This window comes from Centropristis striata, chromosome 4 (genome assembly GCF_030273125.1).
Source record: "Centropristis striata isolate RG_2023a ecotype Rhode Island chromosome 4, C.striata_1.0, whole genome shotgun sequence".
NCBI classification, from domain to species: domain Eukaryota; kingdom Metazoa; phylum Chordata; class Actinopteri; order Perciformes; family Serranidae; genus Centropristis; species Centropristis striata.
Genome location: NC_081520.1, coordinates 25500427 through 25518614, shown reverse-complemented (window position 1 = coordinate 25518614; position 18188 = coordinate 25500427). Strand labels below are relative to the sequence as shown.

Sequence of the window (18188 nt, the reverse complement as noted above, 5' to 3'; positions counted from 1 at the left end):
TGAAAGCAGCAAAGGCCAGACTCTAACTGCTTGGCGTCAAAAAAGGCTAAAGAGGCTAAGAGGCTAGACAGCAGACAACAAGCCACAGAACAATACACTACATAAGCTGTTATTTACACCATAAACTGTTGCTTAAACTATATGCATGCATCAACAATACTAATCCAGATATTTTACATAATATTGTTTTGAAATTGGATATTATGTGTACTTTTGGTACTTTGCTTTTATTTTGATTTAAACTCTTTCTTTGAACAGATATTTCTACACCTCGGTATTACTAATTTATTTACGTTAAAGACCTGAGTACTTCTTCCACCACTGGAGAAAACAGGCCAGCTGGGAAAATGTTTGCTGCTTGGTGTATCATAATAACACCTCCCACCCTCCCACACACACACACACACACACACACACACACACACACACATCACATACATAAACACATTCACACTGGACTTACATACCCCCAACCTTCACTACCTCTGCACTACACAGCACTGTGAACTCTTGTTATTTTCCATGTCTTATTTATTGTCTCTACTTGCAATAAACTTTCTGCTGCTACACTTCTGTGCAATAAAATGTTATCGTTTTTATATTTTTACATTTAAACTTATATTTATCTAGAGTTTGTTACATTCCACAGTACAATTACTGTGAGCCAATGCATCAAAATTTTGTTAAAATGTGCATTTGTCTGTGTATAACATGAATGACAATGTAGCTACAACAGTGCTTTTAGTGACCATACCTATTTTCCTCAGTTCTGAAAAGTCTTTCCAACATAACAGTCTAATAATAAGGCCGTTTAGACAGACAGATACATGTCATGTATGCATTTTTTATTTTCTGTATTCTTTTTTCACCCTAAATGCATGGAGAGAAGCCACACACAGTTTCATTGTAACAAGTATAATAACAATAAAGAGCTTTCTGATTCTAATTCGGGATACATTTGATTCCACAGCCTTCCGAATTAAGCTATTGTGTATTAGATCATGAAATCATCAGATCACAATCCTCTCCTTATTGTGGTTTCATTTTCATTGTGATATGTTTGGAAGAGATTGATTAATAAGACTTTGAGAAGATAAACACTTTGTCAAGAATAAATCACATTCTCACAATCATTTTGTGGAAAGAGGTGAAAATATTTTATTCAACTGTGTATTAATATACTGCTGGATTGCTTAATCTTAATCATATTTCATTAGTCGATTTATATTTAGCATTGATAATCGGAATCTGCAAAGTAACTAGTAACTAACATTGTTTATTGTAGTGGAGTAAAAAACACAATATTGCCTTTCAAAATGTAATGGGGCTGTATAAAGTAGTATAAGTAGGAAAAGAATAAGTAGTATAGAATAGAAATACTCAAGTAAAGTACAAGTACCTCAAAATTGTACTTGAGTAAATGTAATTCCACCCTTGGTTTTCCATAAAACATATGATTTTCTTCCTTTCCCACAGCTTATGCTAAACAGTAACATGTCACTACTTCAGGAAAATTACTACTAGCCTGCCATCTCCTGTTTACAAATGGAAACTGCATGTACAGTATTGGGGCCTAAAATCCCTTAACAAAAACAAAATATTCACTATTTAAATATGTTTTCTCTGATGTAAACCAGGTTGTATGGGTTGTCAAATGCTGCAAAATGAATTACATACTAATCGTTAATCGTGCGTTAATCGTTCTAGTAGTTAATTAATACATAAAAATCTTGCTTGTAATATGTTTTGTAGTGTTACAGAGCATGTGCATTATTAGGGATGCCGTAAAGCAGAAGGCCTACCTATTTACTATGGTCAATTAGAAGTGTTGACATGAATATGAATAGGAGTTCCAAAGTTTGTTAAATAACACAGCAGATTTTCAGTTCAAGTTGCAGGCAGTGTAATGCTTACTTTGCGCATAATCTGGGTGGTGTGAGTCTTTTCCCCCTTTTAATTAAACACAGATGACTCAGTTATGTGACAAAAGTATGTCAAACTAAATTGCTAACTTCAACAAAAGCAGCTGTCCTCTGAAGGCACAGTCAGTTTCCTTCACATGTTGTTCAACATTTTTCAAACCAAGAATGAACATTTGGGTGGCTGTGTTGACACAAGCTGGGAAGGATAAATACTTTAACTGTATAATGAGGGATATAGATGGTTAGATTACATGAGTGCAGTCATTATGTTTTAACAGAAGAGAGAAATGAAAATAACTACATGGTGATCTGTAAAATTCAAACAGCCATTCATTAATCAATGTCTTTTTAAAAGTTTATTTGAGAATTAACCCAAATTTACAATTGTATGATCAAGTTTGACATACCTTCCTCAAAAGTAGCAAATAAAACAGCAATTTATACTGAGATGATCTACAGTGTTCACCTGGTGAGTAAATAAGTTATAATCATAGTGCAATACATATTGTGTATAGGCATATTTGAAATGATAGCCCACATAAATGCATACAGGTTAGTATTAAATATCATTAAAATACATAACTTAATCAGCAGACACATTTTCAATCTACACATATCAATGTATTCTGAGACACAATCAAACATTAAAAGGCATACCATTTGTCAGTATTCGACATTCAAAAAATATTTTCCATTTAACACATTATTATTCCAAATCATCAACCGATAAACAATATTACAGCTGTAAAGTTTCATGTCTCCTCATAAAAAGGCTCCGTGTTCATTTTGACAACAGGAGAAAAGGCATACTGGTCGCATTTGATAACTTAATAAACCAAAGCTCTCTCTCAATCTTTCATGAATGATTTTCATTTTATTTGCAAGAAAGTTTAAATAGGCTGTTTAAAGGTCAAGCTTCTGAAGAGGTATTATCTCTTAAAGCAAGATTATCTCACTTTTTCACCCTTTCCCTTCTTAAAATGCAGCAATTATCTTGAAGTAGCACAACATGAACCTGAAAGTTTCATGACACACAGCAAAAGTTTAGTTTCTAGGCTGGCAGATCGGGAGCTGTATATTTCACTGAAGTAAAACTTAAATCGTAAATAACAGTGACTGCAGCTTTATAAACAGTCACTCTTTGATATTGAAATATCAGAGTCATGACTCTGGTGTTTGCTGATGTCTTATTAGTATGATTTTTGACTGGTCTAAGTGATATCTCATGTGATGGTTCATGAACCCTTATAGGAGATGAACATACTGTAATTTCCTTTTACCAAAGTGAAATATGGCTTTAAGGGCACAAAGGATTAGCATAGGTCTGGTCAGGGTTGGGCTCTCTCACAGTATCTTCCCACTCTCTGAAACCCTTCATAGAACCTGATAGGTAGTAAAAGTCTATGAAGAGCCAAAGGTAAACAAAGAACTTTTGAGAAATCGCAGCTGCTCTATACAGAGATAGAGCCCTCTCTAAAGTTGGTCTTCCCTATCATAACATTGAGAAGTGTTGCCTTGCCCTCCTGGGTCTCCCTCTGAGCCTGTCTGATGATGTCGCTTAGCCTGTCCTCGTCCTCACGTCCTACAAGGTAGCCCTTACCTCCGTAACCATCTGCCACTACATGGTAATCTGCAAAAAGGAGAAGGGAATTCATTTTGTTAACAGTGTGGGATATAACCTGCACATGCATTCTATAAGCCACATGTAGAGACCGTACCTGTAAACGCAAGGCCGCACGCCACGTTGCTGCCAAGTATAGGAACCTGCTCTCTGGATATCTGACTCCAACATGCGTCATTTCCCACCACAGCTATAACTGGTGTCTGAGAAAAAAAATGAGAAAAATATAGAGTAACAAAAGCAAACAAAGACAAAAAACCTGCTAACTGAACTTGACTGATCTGTTAAAACGGCCAAGTTACTACAATCCTATTAAGTAACCCTTTCTTTGAACACACACACACATAATGCTTTCTGGTGTACTTTACTGACAGTATTTTGATCCTGATGCTAGCACATCATTTTATCATATCAGAAATATTTATTCTACTGCACAACTATATGAATAATAGAGTTGCTTACATATAATAATAATAATAATAATAATAATACATTTTATTCATAGAGCACTTTACATGTTACTCAAAGACACTTTACAAAAACACAGTGAAAAATGCATTTACAAATAAAAACAAACAATGGTTATTATATATGTATAATATAAATACTAGGATTCATTATTTTACCTTGTGTCTAGTGAATGTGTCAAACTCTGCGACACTGTATCCTAAGGAGCCGTCACCATACACTATCCACACCTGAAAAGCACACAAAGTAGCATTTTACTCATACATGATCAATACATAATCAGGAAGAAGCACTTTCTAAGTGAATTCTATACCTCAGATTCAGGCCGACACAGTTTTGCCCCCAAGGCAAATCCTCCACCGACTCCCAGAGTCCCAAAGGCTCCTGAAAGGACAAGAAAGAGTAGAGTTGTGTAACTACTACTGCATGAAAGTCTGATACTCATCAGAATGTATAGCTGAAACATGACTTGAGATTATTAGCTCACTCTTGTGATTTTGGACTTCATAAATTAACTTGACATCACTACAAAAGCATAAAGTGCACACTCCTGTAACCTTTTGACTTGACTTGAAATTACAAACCCTTACACATTCAAATAACACCTTTTTTTGACTAAGCAAAATAGTTCTTCGTGAACAAAGTCTTGTTTAATTACAAGGTCGAACCTGGATCTAGCCAACGCATCGGTCCTCTTGGTCTCATTATGTAAGCAGCACTTCCAACAAAATCACCCCCATCGGCAACAATGATGCTGTCCTCTGCCATCAGCTCATCCACACGGTGGAGGACTTTCAAGGGATTTAAGTGGTGGTCAGTCTTCTCATCAGCTTTAGCCCTGAAATAAATAATACTCTAGTTTATGTAACAGAGACATGATTTTGGAGTTACAAAATTGAAGTTCAATTTGCATAAACATTACATAAATTATTACAATTGTGTTTGATCTCACGTCATTTAAAGGCGAAGTGCACCCAAGTTCAAAATTCATGTGTTATTTCTATGGTCTAAACTCTCGATGAATTGTGAAATTTGAGTATATAGGTAGTTTTCTAGCTTTTTAGAACTGACAAAATTACAAAAGAATAAAGCTCATCTGGGATTAAAAAAAAGAAAAGAAACATTTTCTTATCATAAAGCATAGAGGTTTTTATGATACATGCTTAACGGGGACAAGGCATCATCACCTTTTCTTACCTGTTTGTATTTTCTTTGGTCAGATCTCCTGCTTTGAGGCTCTGAGGCCATTCTTCTGGACAGCGATGGCCCTTCAGGCCTTTGGAAAGCCGCTTTAAGAATGAGCCAGCGTCACCTAAAATAGAGCAATGTTTTAATTTTAGACGCATTTTAGACCATTTAATTGATGTATTTGCCATATGGTCCAACCTTAGGAATCAATAGTAAAGTTTATATTTTAAGTCACAATATTGAAACAATACATATCATATACACACTTTTTTTGCGATCACTCTTTAACCACAAATGATATAGAATCTGTGTTCAGTGTAGAAATTGGAGCCAGTAACGAAATGTTTTTTTTAAACTTTTTAAATGGCACATTGACGCCAACTTGTAAACATACCCTGAATTGCTATAGTTGGTTTCCAGAACATATCTGAGTTTTTCAGCAGCTGCGTCTTATCTCTGTTGACAGCGATGATCTTACTGCGTCTGTTGAGAACTCTGCCGTAGCTCAGCCGGAAGTCACACACGGTGCCTGCAAACACAACACAAGTTTTCTCTCGGGATTCTGGATAGCCTGTGGCTATACTGGCTACTGATACAGTTTGACTTCCAGCTGTATTTCAACAAACGTAAAGTTATTTTCAAACATGTAATTGCTATGTTGATGTATAGCATTTAGACTGTAGGACAGTATGCCTGACCTGCTAAAAGCACCAAGTCGGCGTCCTTCAGAGCATCTCGCCTGTTCTGTCTGATGTGGATGGGACTGTCTCTACCCAGCATGCCTCGGGACATGCCCCCGAGGAAGCAGGGGATGCCCAGATCCTCCAATGCCTTCCTATAAAGGACGAAAACATTTTTGCCCAGATGAGCACCGCTTAGTAAAACTACCAATAACATTTTAGGGCTGTTTGGCGAAATTTGAGTATTATCTAGTATCAAGAGTGAGCAGTGAAATAGTAAACAGTAACAGAGGAAAGAAAAGCAGAGAAGGAGGGCCAGGGGCTAAACACATTGTTGTCTACCTGATGTCATCCGCTGGCGTTGGGGGTAGTGTTGCTTGGCTACCCAGCAGAATAACAGGTTTCTTGGCTCGACTCACAAGCTCTATGCACTGTTGTACCTGATTTGCATTGAAAGAAAGAAACAACAGTAAAGCATTTTAAACATTTATGATTCAGTCAGGGATGAACTGCTATGTATTTGCAGAATTATTATTTTTTTTTACATTAGCAAGAACATAGAATTATCATCAAGCCTTTGTCCTAAGAGCAGTCTTACCTGATCGTCTGTGGCTTGTGGAATGTCAACAGGAAGCGGAGAAACATCTCTGGTCTCCCATGCTCCAGCAAAGAGATTCATGAGATGGTTATTGAGGTACCTTGAAAGAAATCAGAACTGCACATTAAAATTTTTCAACTATATGTATATATGACAAAAGTTAGTGCTAAGTTTACAAGGTATGTGTTCTAGACATGTGGGATCCCAGAACATCCCACATGCTACTAATGTATGTCTAACAGTGTAACAATTCTCATATCAATGTTATAAAGTTTTTTTTTTTTACTTTGACCGTAAATAAGGTGCCAGAGTGCATTTAAAAAAACATCAAAATAGAGCTTGTTTATCGAAACAAGTGTCACACTAAAAGACCTTAAATAAGCCTGTTCCTGATAAAAGCAGTTTATGTTTATATCTTATCTTTATGAATCATTCTAACATATGACCCACTGCATGATGTAATGCTTAATATTGTATAAACTCGCATTTGCAACTGAAATGTAGTTGCAACTATTAATGCAGTAAAATAACAGATTTATATTCATAAAGGCCTTTATGTCAATCTTTGTACCAGGTTAATCTAATATTAAGTTAATAAATCAGTTACTTTGGAAGTAAAACATTTAAAAGAAAAATTAGTTATAGGCCTCAAGCAAAATGGAAGTGTATACAAGACAAGGTGATAACATACCATGAGACAATTTTTCCCATCAGGCCTTTGGGAGGGTTCTTTACTCCAAACTCTTTGGACACAAGATGGAAGGGATAGAGCGTGTCTATGGGGAACTCTATGAAAACAGGACCAGGAGTTCCTGACTGGGCGATGGCCAGGGCCTTCCTGACCGTAGGCACGATCTCCCTGATAGTCCTGATGGAGGCACAGAACTTACACAGCGGCTTGAAAAGAGACATCTGGTCGATATCCTGCAGCGCTCCTCTGCCCTGTGTCACAAACACAGTTGATGGACAGGTTAGACATGGAGGTTGAGATAGGTTAAGATGAAGCAGAACAGGTTTAAAGTCCCGTTGTACCTGAAGTAGTGTACCAGCAGCTCCTCCAATGAGCAGCAATGGAGATTCAGCCATCTGAGCGTTCTTCACCGCTGTCACTGTGTTAGTGAGGCCTGGGCCTGCAGTCACTGCTGCTACGCCAACAGTGCCTGGAGAGGAGACAATCAAGTTAGCTGACTGACTCAGGGAACTAACTGGACACCAGGTCAACATCCAAATTTTAACTGAATTTCGAAAAAAATGGCATGAGAAATTGTGAGTGGATGCTTTCTTCATCCACTACCGTTATGTGACTATAAGGTTTTGGTTCATTGAGATAAGCAGTGGGTGGAGCCAGTTCTCTAGTTGGACAACCAGTGTAGCACTGAAGAAGAAGAGGGCGCAACAAGATGATGTAAACTGTGCACCAGATCACCCATTTTCTTTACACTTTAAGTACTTAATGCAACCGCCCTTACTTTTGCATGCAGTATTCATGCAACCGGGAATTACTTTATCATAACATGATGCCTTGAAGTTTGACCCTCTTGCTCACACGTATGTGTTGCAAAGGATTGTGGGTAAGAATAACCAGAAAAGCTTGCTAGGTTGCATGCTGCAACATGCTATGCATGGAGGCATACTAAATATTTTTCTGCAATACTAAATAGTGTGTTAGTATGTGTATTGGAATCCACAAGTAATTAACCCTTTGGAGTCTTGGGCTATTTTGTCAGTTTTTTTAATACTTTTCATTCTGCCACTGAAAAATGGTTTACCATGCCATGTTGGTATAATTTTTTCAGCACAACCTCTTCTGTATGCCCTGATAATCATTTTTTCACTTTGACTTACTGGCTCAAGATTTTTTTACCTAAGTGAAACAAAAAAAAATCCTACATAAAATCAGATTTTTTACTTCAAAACATATTTTATGCTCAATAAAGATTTTTCAATATTGCAAATGTGAACACAGTTGCATATATAACATATAATATGTAAAGGGTAACACCTCAGTCTATATTTTTAAACTAAATATATTTGACCGTATCTTTGGTTTTACTTGGCCCATCATCATCAAACAAAAAATGGCATGGAGTTTCATGCCAGTACTTTAGAGGAAGTTGAGAGCAGGGCCCTACGTTGCTCCGTTTGTACGTTGTGATGTCATGAAGAAGTAATGCGCTGGCAATTTTGTGGATTTGAGGGTTAAAAAACCACAAGTTAAAACTCAAGCAATGTAGCATGATAAACAATGCAGATAACTTGATGTTTTCGCCTCATGTGAGGAATGTTTTTCAGTCAAGCGTAGAAACTTTTTTAAAACTATATTTCAATTTATTAATTTTTAATCTTCATTTTCATTCAGGTCTTTTCATGTGCAAATTGAAAATGCCCATAAAAACAGTTGGATGGAAACTGACATACTGAAACACTTCTATCTAAACTTATTACTACACTAGACAAAAACACTGGCGCACTAATGCTGTTGGTTACACCTGTTAGTCACCTGTTAGACATGTTGAAAGAACCTCAGTGGGAAAACCTCTTACTTAGACACACCTATCAAGGCAACAGCACACCCAGTTCCTTTATTCTGCTTAACCGGTGGTAACAGGATACGAGCTCAAATAAAAACTAATTCTTGTAACATAGATCTGCACCTGAGAGTCTCGCCACAGCATCAGCAGCGAAGACAGCAGTGGCCTCATGTCTGGTGTCCACAATGCGGATGCCCACCTTCTCGCAAGCCACCAGGATGGGTGAGATGTGTCCACCGACAAGAGTGAAAACATACTTGACACCGTGGGCACGGAGCACCTCTGCTACACTCTCGCCACCATGTCGTGGGCTCTTCGTCTCAGTCTGAAAGGACAGAATAAAAGATAAATCAGAGAATATTCAGATAATCCCTCTTACTTTACTGATTTAACATTGAGAAACTGTTTTGTTAGGCAGAAAAGGAGCTCTGTCAGAGATAAAGTACTATCAATGAGGGATGAGAGTTGGCCTCTCTAAAGGTCGCCTGCCACACTATCTCTTCAGGCCATCGGTCTTTCATATTTCACAACAACCACATATTGTTCTGGCTTGCGGAGGTGAAGTGCCTCTGGCCTTTGTGCAATCCCACAAACAGCCTGGGTGTTGTGATAGCCTTTGAGCTAGAAAACCACAGGGCTGTTCAAAGTGTACATGAATAGTGGCCATCTTACCTTTCACCTGTGACAGCCTACAGGTGATTTTCTCAAGGTGAGCACAGATAACGCATGGGTAGCCTAATTACTACGGCTGTTCTGTGCAATGATGCTTTAAGATAAAACTGCAAGTGGAGAAGCAATCAATTAAGCATTAAGTTTCTAAATACCAAAGTGAATATCTGGACAACCTACCCTGTGAAACAACTGGTAGAGTAAGCCAAGTTTGTAGGCTGCAAACACAAGCCCTGCCACCGCAATGCCCGCTGAGCATCCAAGAAAGGTCCCAATGGCTCCAAATGACTCCATGTCAGGGTGGGGAAGCAAACCTTTATTCATAAAAACTCAACTTAGCTAAACTTAATATCCAAACCGTCCAGTCCAGCAGCTGAGCTCGGCTGCTAGGCTAAGATACTGTGGAGCTGCTCTTACAACCACTATGCTCCCATTTCGAAAGTCGTAATTTCAGCAGTACATTCACTGTGAAATTAGCTAACATTAAGATACTGACAAAAGGCTGTTAAGGGCATGTATTCGGCTCCTTTATAAGTTGAAATGACCGAGTGCTCTTCCTGTAATTACTGTAACGACACAGAGCAGCGGATATATTTACAAGTCGAGTTAGCAAAACCTACATGGAAAACTTCCGGTAATTTCTTTCAAAATAAACTCAAAGGCGCTAGTCTGTCATTGGAACAACATGTCCATATTACACGATGGACTGATGGTATGACATTTGTTTTCACTCTCTTTCATATGGGTAGTGAAATTGCACTATAATGTCAAAATAATTTGACATTAAAACTTTATTTCAAATATAGACAGACGCCAGTATAACAAATGTTTTCATTTTATTGTGAAGGAACAGAGGACCTCGTTTCCGGCTACGGCTGTGTATGGATAGCGAATAGGTGTCTTTTATGAATAGCTCATGTGAAGGACAGGCCTAATAGTCCAATGAGAAGGTCGCGGGGGCGTATCCATGTCAAAAGGTCAAAAAACGTTTTTTTTTGTAATGAGAGCAAAGTTCATACTTGAGAAAACAAGACAAATCAGATGATGTTGCATTCTTGATTTTAATGCAAAAGAATCAATGGCAACATGTAACTTTGGATTTCACACTTGAAGAAGGAAAAAGAATGCTGTTGTCCTATAATACCACTTTACATTTTGTTAGTAAATTAGCAGCTTCAAATCATGTGATAATAATGGTCAGTATCAATACACTATTACCTTTTGTGTGTAAAAGTGTGTGTTTCACATTATTTTCACAGCAGTGTGCAAAAAGGGAGTTTGTAAACATCAATTGTCTTTCCATGATCAGGATTTTCAGCAAACAGTATTTTCTCATCCACTTTTTGTTCTTCGAAAACAATAATCTGAAAGAGAACATAAAACACATGTAACATACTGTACAAACACAACCTGCCACAACTCATCTGTATATATATATATATATATATATATATATATATATATATATATATATGATATAATATTAAAAATGTAGCAAGCAGAGGTTCACTTTTTAATTTTTTTTTACCTGATTCTCTCCACTTCTGAGCCAAGGTCCTGGGACATAGAGGAAATGCTGGGGACCAGTGCACCAGTGGCGTCCAAGGTTCTGCCCATTGACGAACACGACTCCTTTACCCCAACCCTGGTGTGATCAGCAAAGGGACAATATTGTTTTCAAACTAAAACTAAAATACAAATTAATGTACACGGCCAAATGTAAGGCATCAGAATGTGTCAGACATATTGAGAATGCCTCAAAATGCCTCACTTAAAGCAGGCATACATATGTAACACAAAAACTTAAATGCTGCATAACACTGTATATGATTTTATTAAACATGAATGCAAAGCACTGTGATATAAATTATAGTATAAGTCATTTCCTGGCTGTAACAGATGCTGTTTAATGTAAAGGATAACTCACAGGGAGTCTGATGAAGGTGTCTCTGGGAGGACCATCCACACACAGTCTGGCCTGGAAAAATCCTGGAATGGAGGGCGGCTGGAAGTCGGACATCCACTGACCTGAACTCATTAATCTGAAACAAGATCAAACATTCATATGAAACACTGACTGTAATGTAATTATATTAAACTGAAAACAATCTGGACATAATGAGCCAAGAATGACTTTGCAAAATGATGGCTGAGTTCTGCAGCACAGTTATTACGTTGCAATTTTATTCTAATTATAATATGATTTACTATATAGATTTTTAAGAATTTTATGGTGAGTCTGCCCTTTAATTTGCAATTACCTAATGCCTTTTAGTTATCATGGAGAGGTCTAGTAGTCTGGTATTTTCACAGAATGTATTATATAATTCAGTTAACCAACCTTCTCATAAAGCCTGGCTTCATATCCAAACAGTAGATGGTAAATCCTCTCAGAGGGCTGTGGTTAAACAGAATGTCTCCCACAATGCCTGTATATAGGATACAATAAACAAAATACAATACGAGGTTTTGTGGTGAGCCACCACACATAGAAAGTCAGTCATTGCACACAGAGGCAGGGATTTGACTTGATTGATTATTCAGTGTCCAAAATATTTGAACTGTTTTGATACTTCCTAGTTTTTAGCTTGTAACAGGCCAGGGTTGACACAGAGTTAATGCTTGTGAAACAATAATAACAATAATGTTGCACTGTGTTCTCACTCTCCATCTCTTGAAGGCAGAATACCTTTGCGCTGTTCATCCAGAGCTTTCCCATAATTCACTCTTCCACAGTTCTCCACAAGCAAGCTCAACGTCGTCTTTCCCTTTAACGCACAAATCTGAGTGTCATTTGGAAAGTTAGTTTCACTAAAGACGTGTGATCACAGTGAAACAATGACTGCCAACTGTTGGTGTTGCAACATCTTGCTGAATTTATCATAATCCTTAAGATAATATGTAAAAAATATTATTTTGTCAATAATGATTTAGAATTCTGGCAAGGATGTTACATAAAATGGATATTGTTATATCCTACTATCCTTAACAGCAGGAAACATGTAATTTAAAAAAAAAAAAAAAACTCATTTTTTTTGCTTTGCAAGAACTAAACAACCCTATCATACACCATCTCAGCAAAACACACATCTTTTCCTTTGGAGCAGCTGCATACCTTTGACTGCTGACTGAAAAGTGACATTGAATATTACAGGAATTATCTGTTCCTGTAGCTAAGGACAAGGCCCTGTACTGTTAAGAACAGAGGCAGTACCTTTCCATCAGGGAGTGCCAGCTCATGAGTCTTGTAGTCCAAAATACCAACACATCGTCTGTCCACAAAAACCTAGAAAAACGTAACAACGACAGGCTTATACATACATACATACATACATACATACATACAAACATACGTATATATATATATATATATATATATATGTTTTATAACCTCATAACAAACTTTTTAAACTATATCCTTCTCACCAGTGCTCTGTCTCTGATGTTGTTCCTGGAGTTCAGGGTTCCTCCGGTGGTGATGGTGGTTTCATACAGTGTGTAACCATATGACTGCCCATTGTTATTGTTGACGGGGAGATTCTCCATGTTCACCGGCCTCTCTGACCTGTATGGCTGGATGAGTGGTCACCAGCCTGACATATTAGATAGAAGAATCTGGCAGAATGCATTATGCATCACATCTCTGAAGGAAATGAAATAAACTGTGTATCTGCATAGTTTTACAGGCTGGACACGATAGCATTGCTGCTGGGGTATGCATGCATGAAACAGCGTCTAACAGATACTTCTAAAAAAAAGAAAAAGGAGGTGTACTGACACCTTGACGCATGACCAAACCTGGGCTGCCAGGTGTGAGACATCCATCTTAAGCAGCATATTGCTACATCTCTACACAAGTGGAGACAGAGAAGCAGACCCACAGGCTGATAACAGAGATGCTCTGTCTGACTGAAGCTCACCATATTTTACATTTTACTCTCAACCCAGCGGTGCCCCTTAACCAACTGCATGGATAAAACATTTTCCATTATATAATCAACTGTCACAACAGACAGGTGCATGTCTGTAGCTTACCTTGTCAGTGAAGTGCAGGCAGTCCCAAAGAGACAGGTGCTGCTGGATGGTAACAGAGCTGTATGCTCTCCTCTCCTGAGGAGAGGGCACTTCAGGAAGAGGCTCAGCTGGAAGTTGGCAGAAAATGTTCTATTACGACAATTATGGGCAGACTTATTACTCTAGGCAATGCAGTCAGCACATTAATTGTTAGGTGATAGTTTTCATCAAATTTGTATTGCAATCAATGTCTCTGTTTTGACTGAATTAATGAGACACTTGTCTTGAAATTCCAAGAATGGTTTAAATCAAAAATTAATTATTGAAATGTTTTTTCTTTCTGAATTATTAAGATAAATATCTATGTTTTCAATAAATTAGATAAATATCTGTGTTTTTCTGAATTAATGTGATAATTGTCTTGGAATTATGCAAAATGTTTTAATACTTTTTTTAAAAATATATTTATATTATATTATAAATAAAAAATAAATAATTACCTGGGGTGGTTTTTGTTTTTTTCAATTCATGGGTTAATTATCTGAGTTTTACTGAATTAATAAACAGGGCATTTTTTTCTCAAGTGAATGCAGTATGTATACTAGGCATAATGATTCTTAAAAGGACATTACAGTGGTATTGGCTGAATAAATTCCTCAAGAGTTGATATTTTGGGGTGCAATCTCCAGCCTCAGACAGTGGAGCATCATAATCTGCAATGGAAATGTTGACAAAAATAGTAAGAAGCAAAACATTTGTTAAGGAAAATCATATTTATAAAATGAATATCCATTGTTCTTTGTTCTCTAAACTCTCAGGTAATTCCTACCAACCATAACTGGTGACCTGAGGTTTGTATGTGCCAAAGTCCATCGCTCCATTCATGAAGCCAAAGCTGGTTCCCCCATGGAACATGTACAGATTAATGGAGACGCCTCTCTCCAGGATCTGTGACACAACAGCTATCATATCTGTAAACCACATAGTAAAGGATGACACAATACACAAAGTTAAGCAAAAAGTAATATACAGCAATGCTCTTCTCCCTCTGTTGTCCTTAAACAATCCCTGAACCCAACAGCTCAGCAGTGACAATCTGGATTCCTTTGTCATTGTCCATTGTGAAGCTTGTAAGTGTGTATCAGAATGAATAGAATGCAGAGTGAGGCTAAGACTGACCCAGGAAAAATGTTCATTGAAAAAAAAAAGATGGTCGAAAAATGTTTCAGTACCCAGAGCATGGAACACATGGTGATGTTCTCCCCAGACGTCAAACCAGCCAGACCAATACTCCATCACCATTAGAGGTTTCTGGGGCTGCACAAAGCAGAACACATGTCTGTATTAAATATTTATCTAGATTGTTTCGGTGTGAGTTGCAAAATGTTGGAGATATTAATGGTAGAGATGTCTACCTTCTCTCGAATATAATTAAACTAGATGGCACTCAGCTTGTTGTGTTTAAAGTGGTAAAAATAAATAAATAAAAACCCTCAACAGCAATGTCTCTTTCCAGAAATCATGACCTTGTTCCTCAAGATAGATCACAGTTTGTTTTGTTTGTTTTGAGCAGTGTAGGAACACTGGTAGAGAGAAAATAGTTCCTACAACAAACTGCTCACAACAAGGTCTGTTGATTATTATGGAGAGAACTGTCCCTTTAAGAGCCATAGGCATCAACAAGAAGCAATATCTGATATATTTCTTTTGGTTTTTATCCAATGTTCTGATACAATACTACAGTGTGCAAAAGTAGAAATACAAAACAAGGACTTTTTCACTGATGCAAGCAATCAAAAGCCATATTGCCAAAGCTACCTGTTACTTTCACCCACCTGCATGTCAGCTAAGTGCTGGATAGCTCCGAACGACAGTCTCTGAAGGTTTATGGTTTTAAGAACTGAAACAAGCAAGATTTAGATCAAATGAAGGACAAAGTCAAACAATGACAGTTTGGTATGAAAACCAAATCATTGTTTTACACGACACAAGTAAGTCTCAAGTGTTTGCACTCAACTCCCAAGTCACGTCCCACATCCTAAACTTTGAGTTTCGTGTCCTAAACAAGTTGCAATGCACTCTCCACCAAAAGTAATGCCATTGTAAGAACAATAAATTAATATTACATTTACAAAACTTATGAATGCTTTATAAATTCTGTATTTATTTGTTAAAACAAGTGCGATTGAACTTTCATAGCATATAGCAAGTCCAAGTGAAGCCACGAGTCATTGGTGTTAAATTCCATGTTGAGTTGCAAGGTTTTTATTTATTTTAAGTCGAGTCTGAATTTATCAAGTATGTAACTCAATCTCACTTGAGTCCCCACACCTTGGTGAATATTGTCCATCATCTCTTAGTCAAAAACGCAAGCACAATAAAAGATATGCTCCAAAATAATACATTTAAAGGAGTAAATTACAAAACACTAAGATAAATGTTTCAGGCAGACTCAATGATTATCTTCCTTACCTCCCTCCATACCTCCGTATCTTAGGCCCTCCCAGTTGTCTGAAGTAAGCAGGAGCTCCTTGATCCCCCTGGACTGGAGACACTGCAGGAGAAGAACAAAATATTTTGCATAATATATTGAATTCACAACATTATAAAGTCAATATCATTGAAAAAGAAGCATACCATACATCAGTAAACTCACGTTCTTTATAAAAGGCATGTAATTCTCATCTTTGGCATATGATCCGTACTCATTCTCAACTTGAACTGCAATGATCGGGCCCCCCTCTTCAAACTGAGCAAACAAACAAGTTAAAGTGAAAAATAAGTGTTTGTTCCACTGAACTCTCCAGTTGTTCTTCAGGATATATAAAAGCGGGACTTGAATGTGACCTACCATCAGAGGCTTGATGACTGAGACAAGCTTGTCAAAGTAGAGGTTGACAGCATCTATGAATCCAGGATAAGTCGTCCTCAACTGCATCTCTTTATCTTGTAACAACCAGCTGAAAGAAACATAAGAACAACTACTTGGCATACTGTTGAGATATATATATATGTATATATAGCAAGACTTTAAAGCAATGGGCAGATGGCGTTACCTAGGCAACCCGCCCAGGTCCCATTCAGCGCAGATGTAAGGTCCAGGACGCAGGATCACCCACAGACCCATCTCTGCTGCTAAACTGACATAGGCCCTGAGAAAGGCAAACACACCTTCTGCTTCATTACAAAAATAACTATTCTGTGTGTCTTATGGAAATATTTATGAAGCTACAAAGAGGAAGAAGAACATGAAAGTCTTACTTGATGTCCAACTGATCCTGAAAGTTAAATGTTCCTCTCTCAGGCTCATGCAGATTCCATGGCACATATCTGAAAAAGCAAGAAAAACCTGCTTTATTTTCTATTTCATACAAACATATTTGAATGAATCTAATCTGTGTTTTGCCGCCTTCCAGTAATAGAATCGTGACAGTCAAGTTGCAGTTGCTTACGTTGTGAGAGTATTGAGGCCACAGGCCTTCATCTTCAGCAGCCGGTCCTCCCAGTAGGCTCTGGGGACACGGAAGTAATGGATGGAGCCCCCCAGGATGAGGAAGGGCTCTCCCTCCAGAGTGAACTGAGACAAGTTGGCCCTCAGGCCCTCCGCACGGCTCATTCTTCTCACTTTAGGATGATGTCTGATGGGGGAAAACAGATCAAATATAATATTATAGGAAGCATGTCATATGGGTTGGATAATAGAATACATGTGTTACTGTTAGAAAACCTTGCAAACAGTGTTATACAGCACATAGAATGAGCATGAATGGCATAGAATCAATTCAATTTTTATATGAGCACAATAAAGATAAAAACTCACCAAGACTTAACATGAAAATTCCCAAATGCACAATAACAAAATCCCAATTATGTGGAAAACATTATTGTACCTTGAAGCTGAGCTGGCCAGGGAGCATTTGAAGGGAGGATGGTGCTGGGAGGCCTCAAACACTGTGGATAAGGCCAACTATTGTTGTTCCAGAACAAAAAATATAATAGTGCTCTGTCTGTCTGTCTCTCTCTCTCTCTCTCTCTCTCTCTCTCTCAGACAGAGAAGGGTGGCATCACATTGTTCACAGTAATGTTGGCCTCATGATATAGTTTACATAAAGAATGTAGCCTTCTGATGCCCTTCAGTGATTCTAAAAGTAAACACAGCCAACAAATAAAGAACTGTGTGTGACTGTGGTCACAAGTTAGTGTGTGATAGAAGGTGTGTGTATATTGTGTGTTTCATGATATTCCTCCTCTCTGCCCCACATTTAGGGTGTTTTGGCCCCCAATGCCTTTTAGAGCACATAAACATTTTACAGTTACTGATACAATATTAAGTCAAAACTATAAAACAAGGAGCACCACACAAAAAACTACTTAAATAAATAGACAAACTTACAACAGAAAACTGTCAGTTCTGCAAACTGCACGTTAATCATCATGCATTTTTTCCAGAGAAACATTCAATAATGTTGCAGCATACACAAAAATGTAATTTGCAAA

General features: G+C 37.6%; 2 protein-coding genes across 2 annotated transcripts; both read right to left on the bottom strand.

Moving 5' to 3' along the window:
• Window positions 1–2265: 2265 nt before the first annotated feature.
• Window positions 2266–10269, bottom strand: ilvbl (ilvB (bacterial acetolactate synthase)-like). The gene is made up of 14 exons (XM_059332033.1): window positions 9858–10269; window positions 9132–9333; window positions 7510–7637; window positions 7169–7419; window positions 6478–6577; window positions 6222–6319; window positions 5898–6034; window positions 5594–5728; window positions 5209–5323; window positions 4680–4849; window positions 4325–4395; window positions 4170–4241; window positions 3641–3746; window positions 2266–3552 (listed from the first exon to the last, which is right to left on the bottom strand). Exons 1-14 carry the CDS (start codon window positions 9999–10001, stop codon window positions 3374–3376), a joined length of 1908 nt encoding a protein of 635 aa, XP_059188016.1. The 5' UTR covers window positions 10002–10269; the 3' UTR covers window positions 2266–3373.
• Window positions 10270–10515: 246 nt separating this feature from the next.
• On the bottom strand, window positions 10516–17593 carry LOC131970058 (beta-galactosidase-1-like protein 2). Its single transcript, XM_059331318.1, has 19 exons — window positions 17582–17593; window positions 17144–17329; window positions 16953–17021; window positions 16748–16843; window positions 16543–16651; window positions 16348–16440; window positions 16164–16245; window positions 15527–15591; window positions 14924–15008; window positions 14525–14662; window positions 14324–14404; window positions 13713–13819; window positions 13104–13250; window positions 12892–12963; window positions 12367–12445; window positions 12019–12106; window positions 11605–11719; window positions 11206–11322; window positions 10516–11041 (listed from the first exon to the last, which is right to left on the bottom strand). The coding sequence occupies exons 2-19, from the start codon at window positions 17305–17307 to the stop codon at window positions 10931–10933; spliced, it is 1818 nt and encodes a 605-aa protein (XP_059187301.1). The 5' UTR covers window positions 17308–17329; window positions 17582–17593; the 3' UTR covers window positions 10516–10930.
• Window positions 17594–18188: the final 595 nt, after the last annotated feature.

What these genes read in the sequence shown, in the direction of transcription:
- ilvbl (XM_059332033.1), bottom strand. Translation starts at nt 10,001, where the DNA reads ATGAATAAAGGTTTGCTTCCCCACCCTGACATGGAGTCATTTGGAGCC. An exon ending in CGACTTGGTGCTTTTAGCAG is followed by an intron (nt 5,729 to 5,897) that starts GTCAGGCATACT and finishes TTGTGTTTGCAG; the next exon opens with GCACCGTGTGTGACTTCCGG. An exon ending in TGTGTCGGCCTGAATCTGAG is followed by an intron (nt 4,242 to 4,324) that starts GTATAGAATTCA and finishes TGTGCTTTTCAG; the next exon opens with GTGTGGATAGTGTATGGTGA.
- LOC131970058 (XM_059331318.1), bottom strand. Translation starts at nt 17,307, where the DNA reads ATGAGCCGTGCGGAGGGCCTGAGGGCCAACTTGTCTCAGTTCACTCTG. An exon ending in CAGGATCAGTTGGACATCAA is followed by an intron (nt 16,844 to 16,952) that starts GTAAGACTTTCA and finishes TGCCTTTCTCAG; the next exon opens with GGCCTATGTCAGTTTAGCAG. An exon ending in AAGCCAGGCTTTATGAGAAG is followed by an intron (nt 11,720 to 12,018) that starts GTTGGTTAACTG and finishes ATCTTGTTTCAG; the next exon opens with ATTAATGAGTTCAGGTCAGT.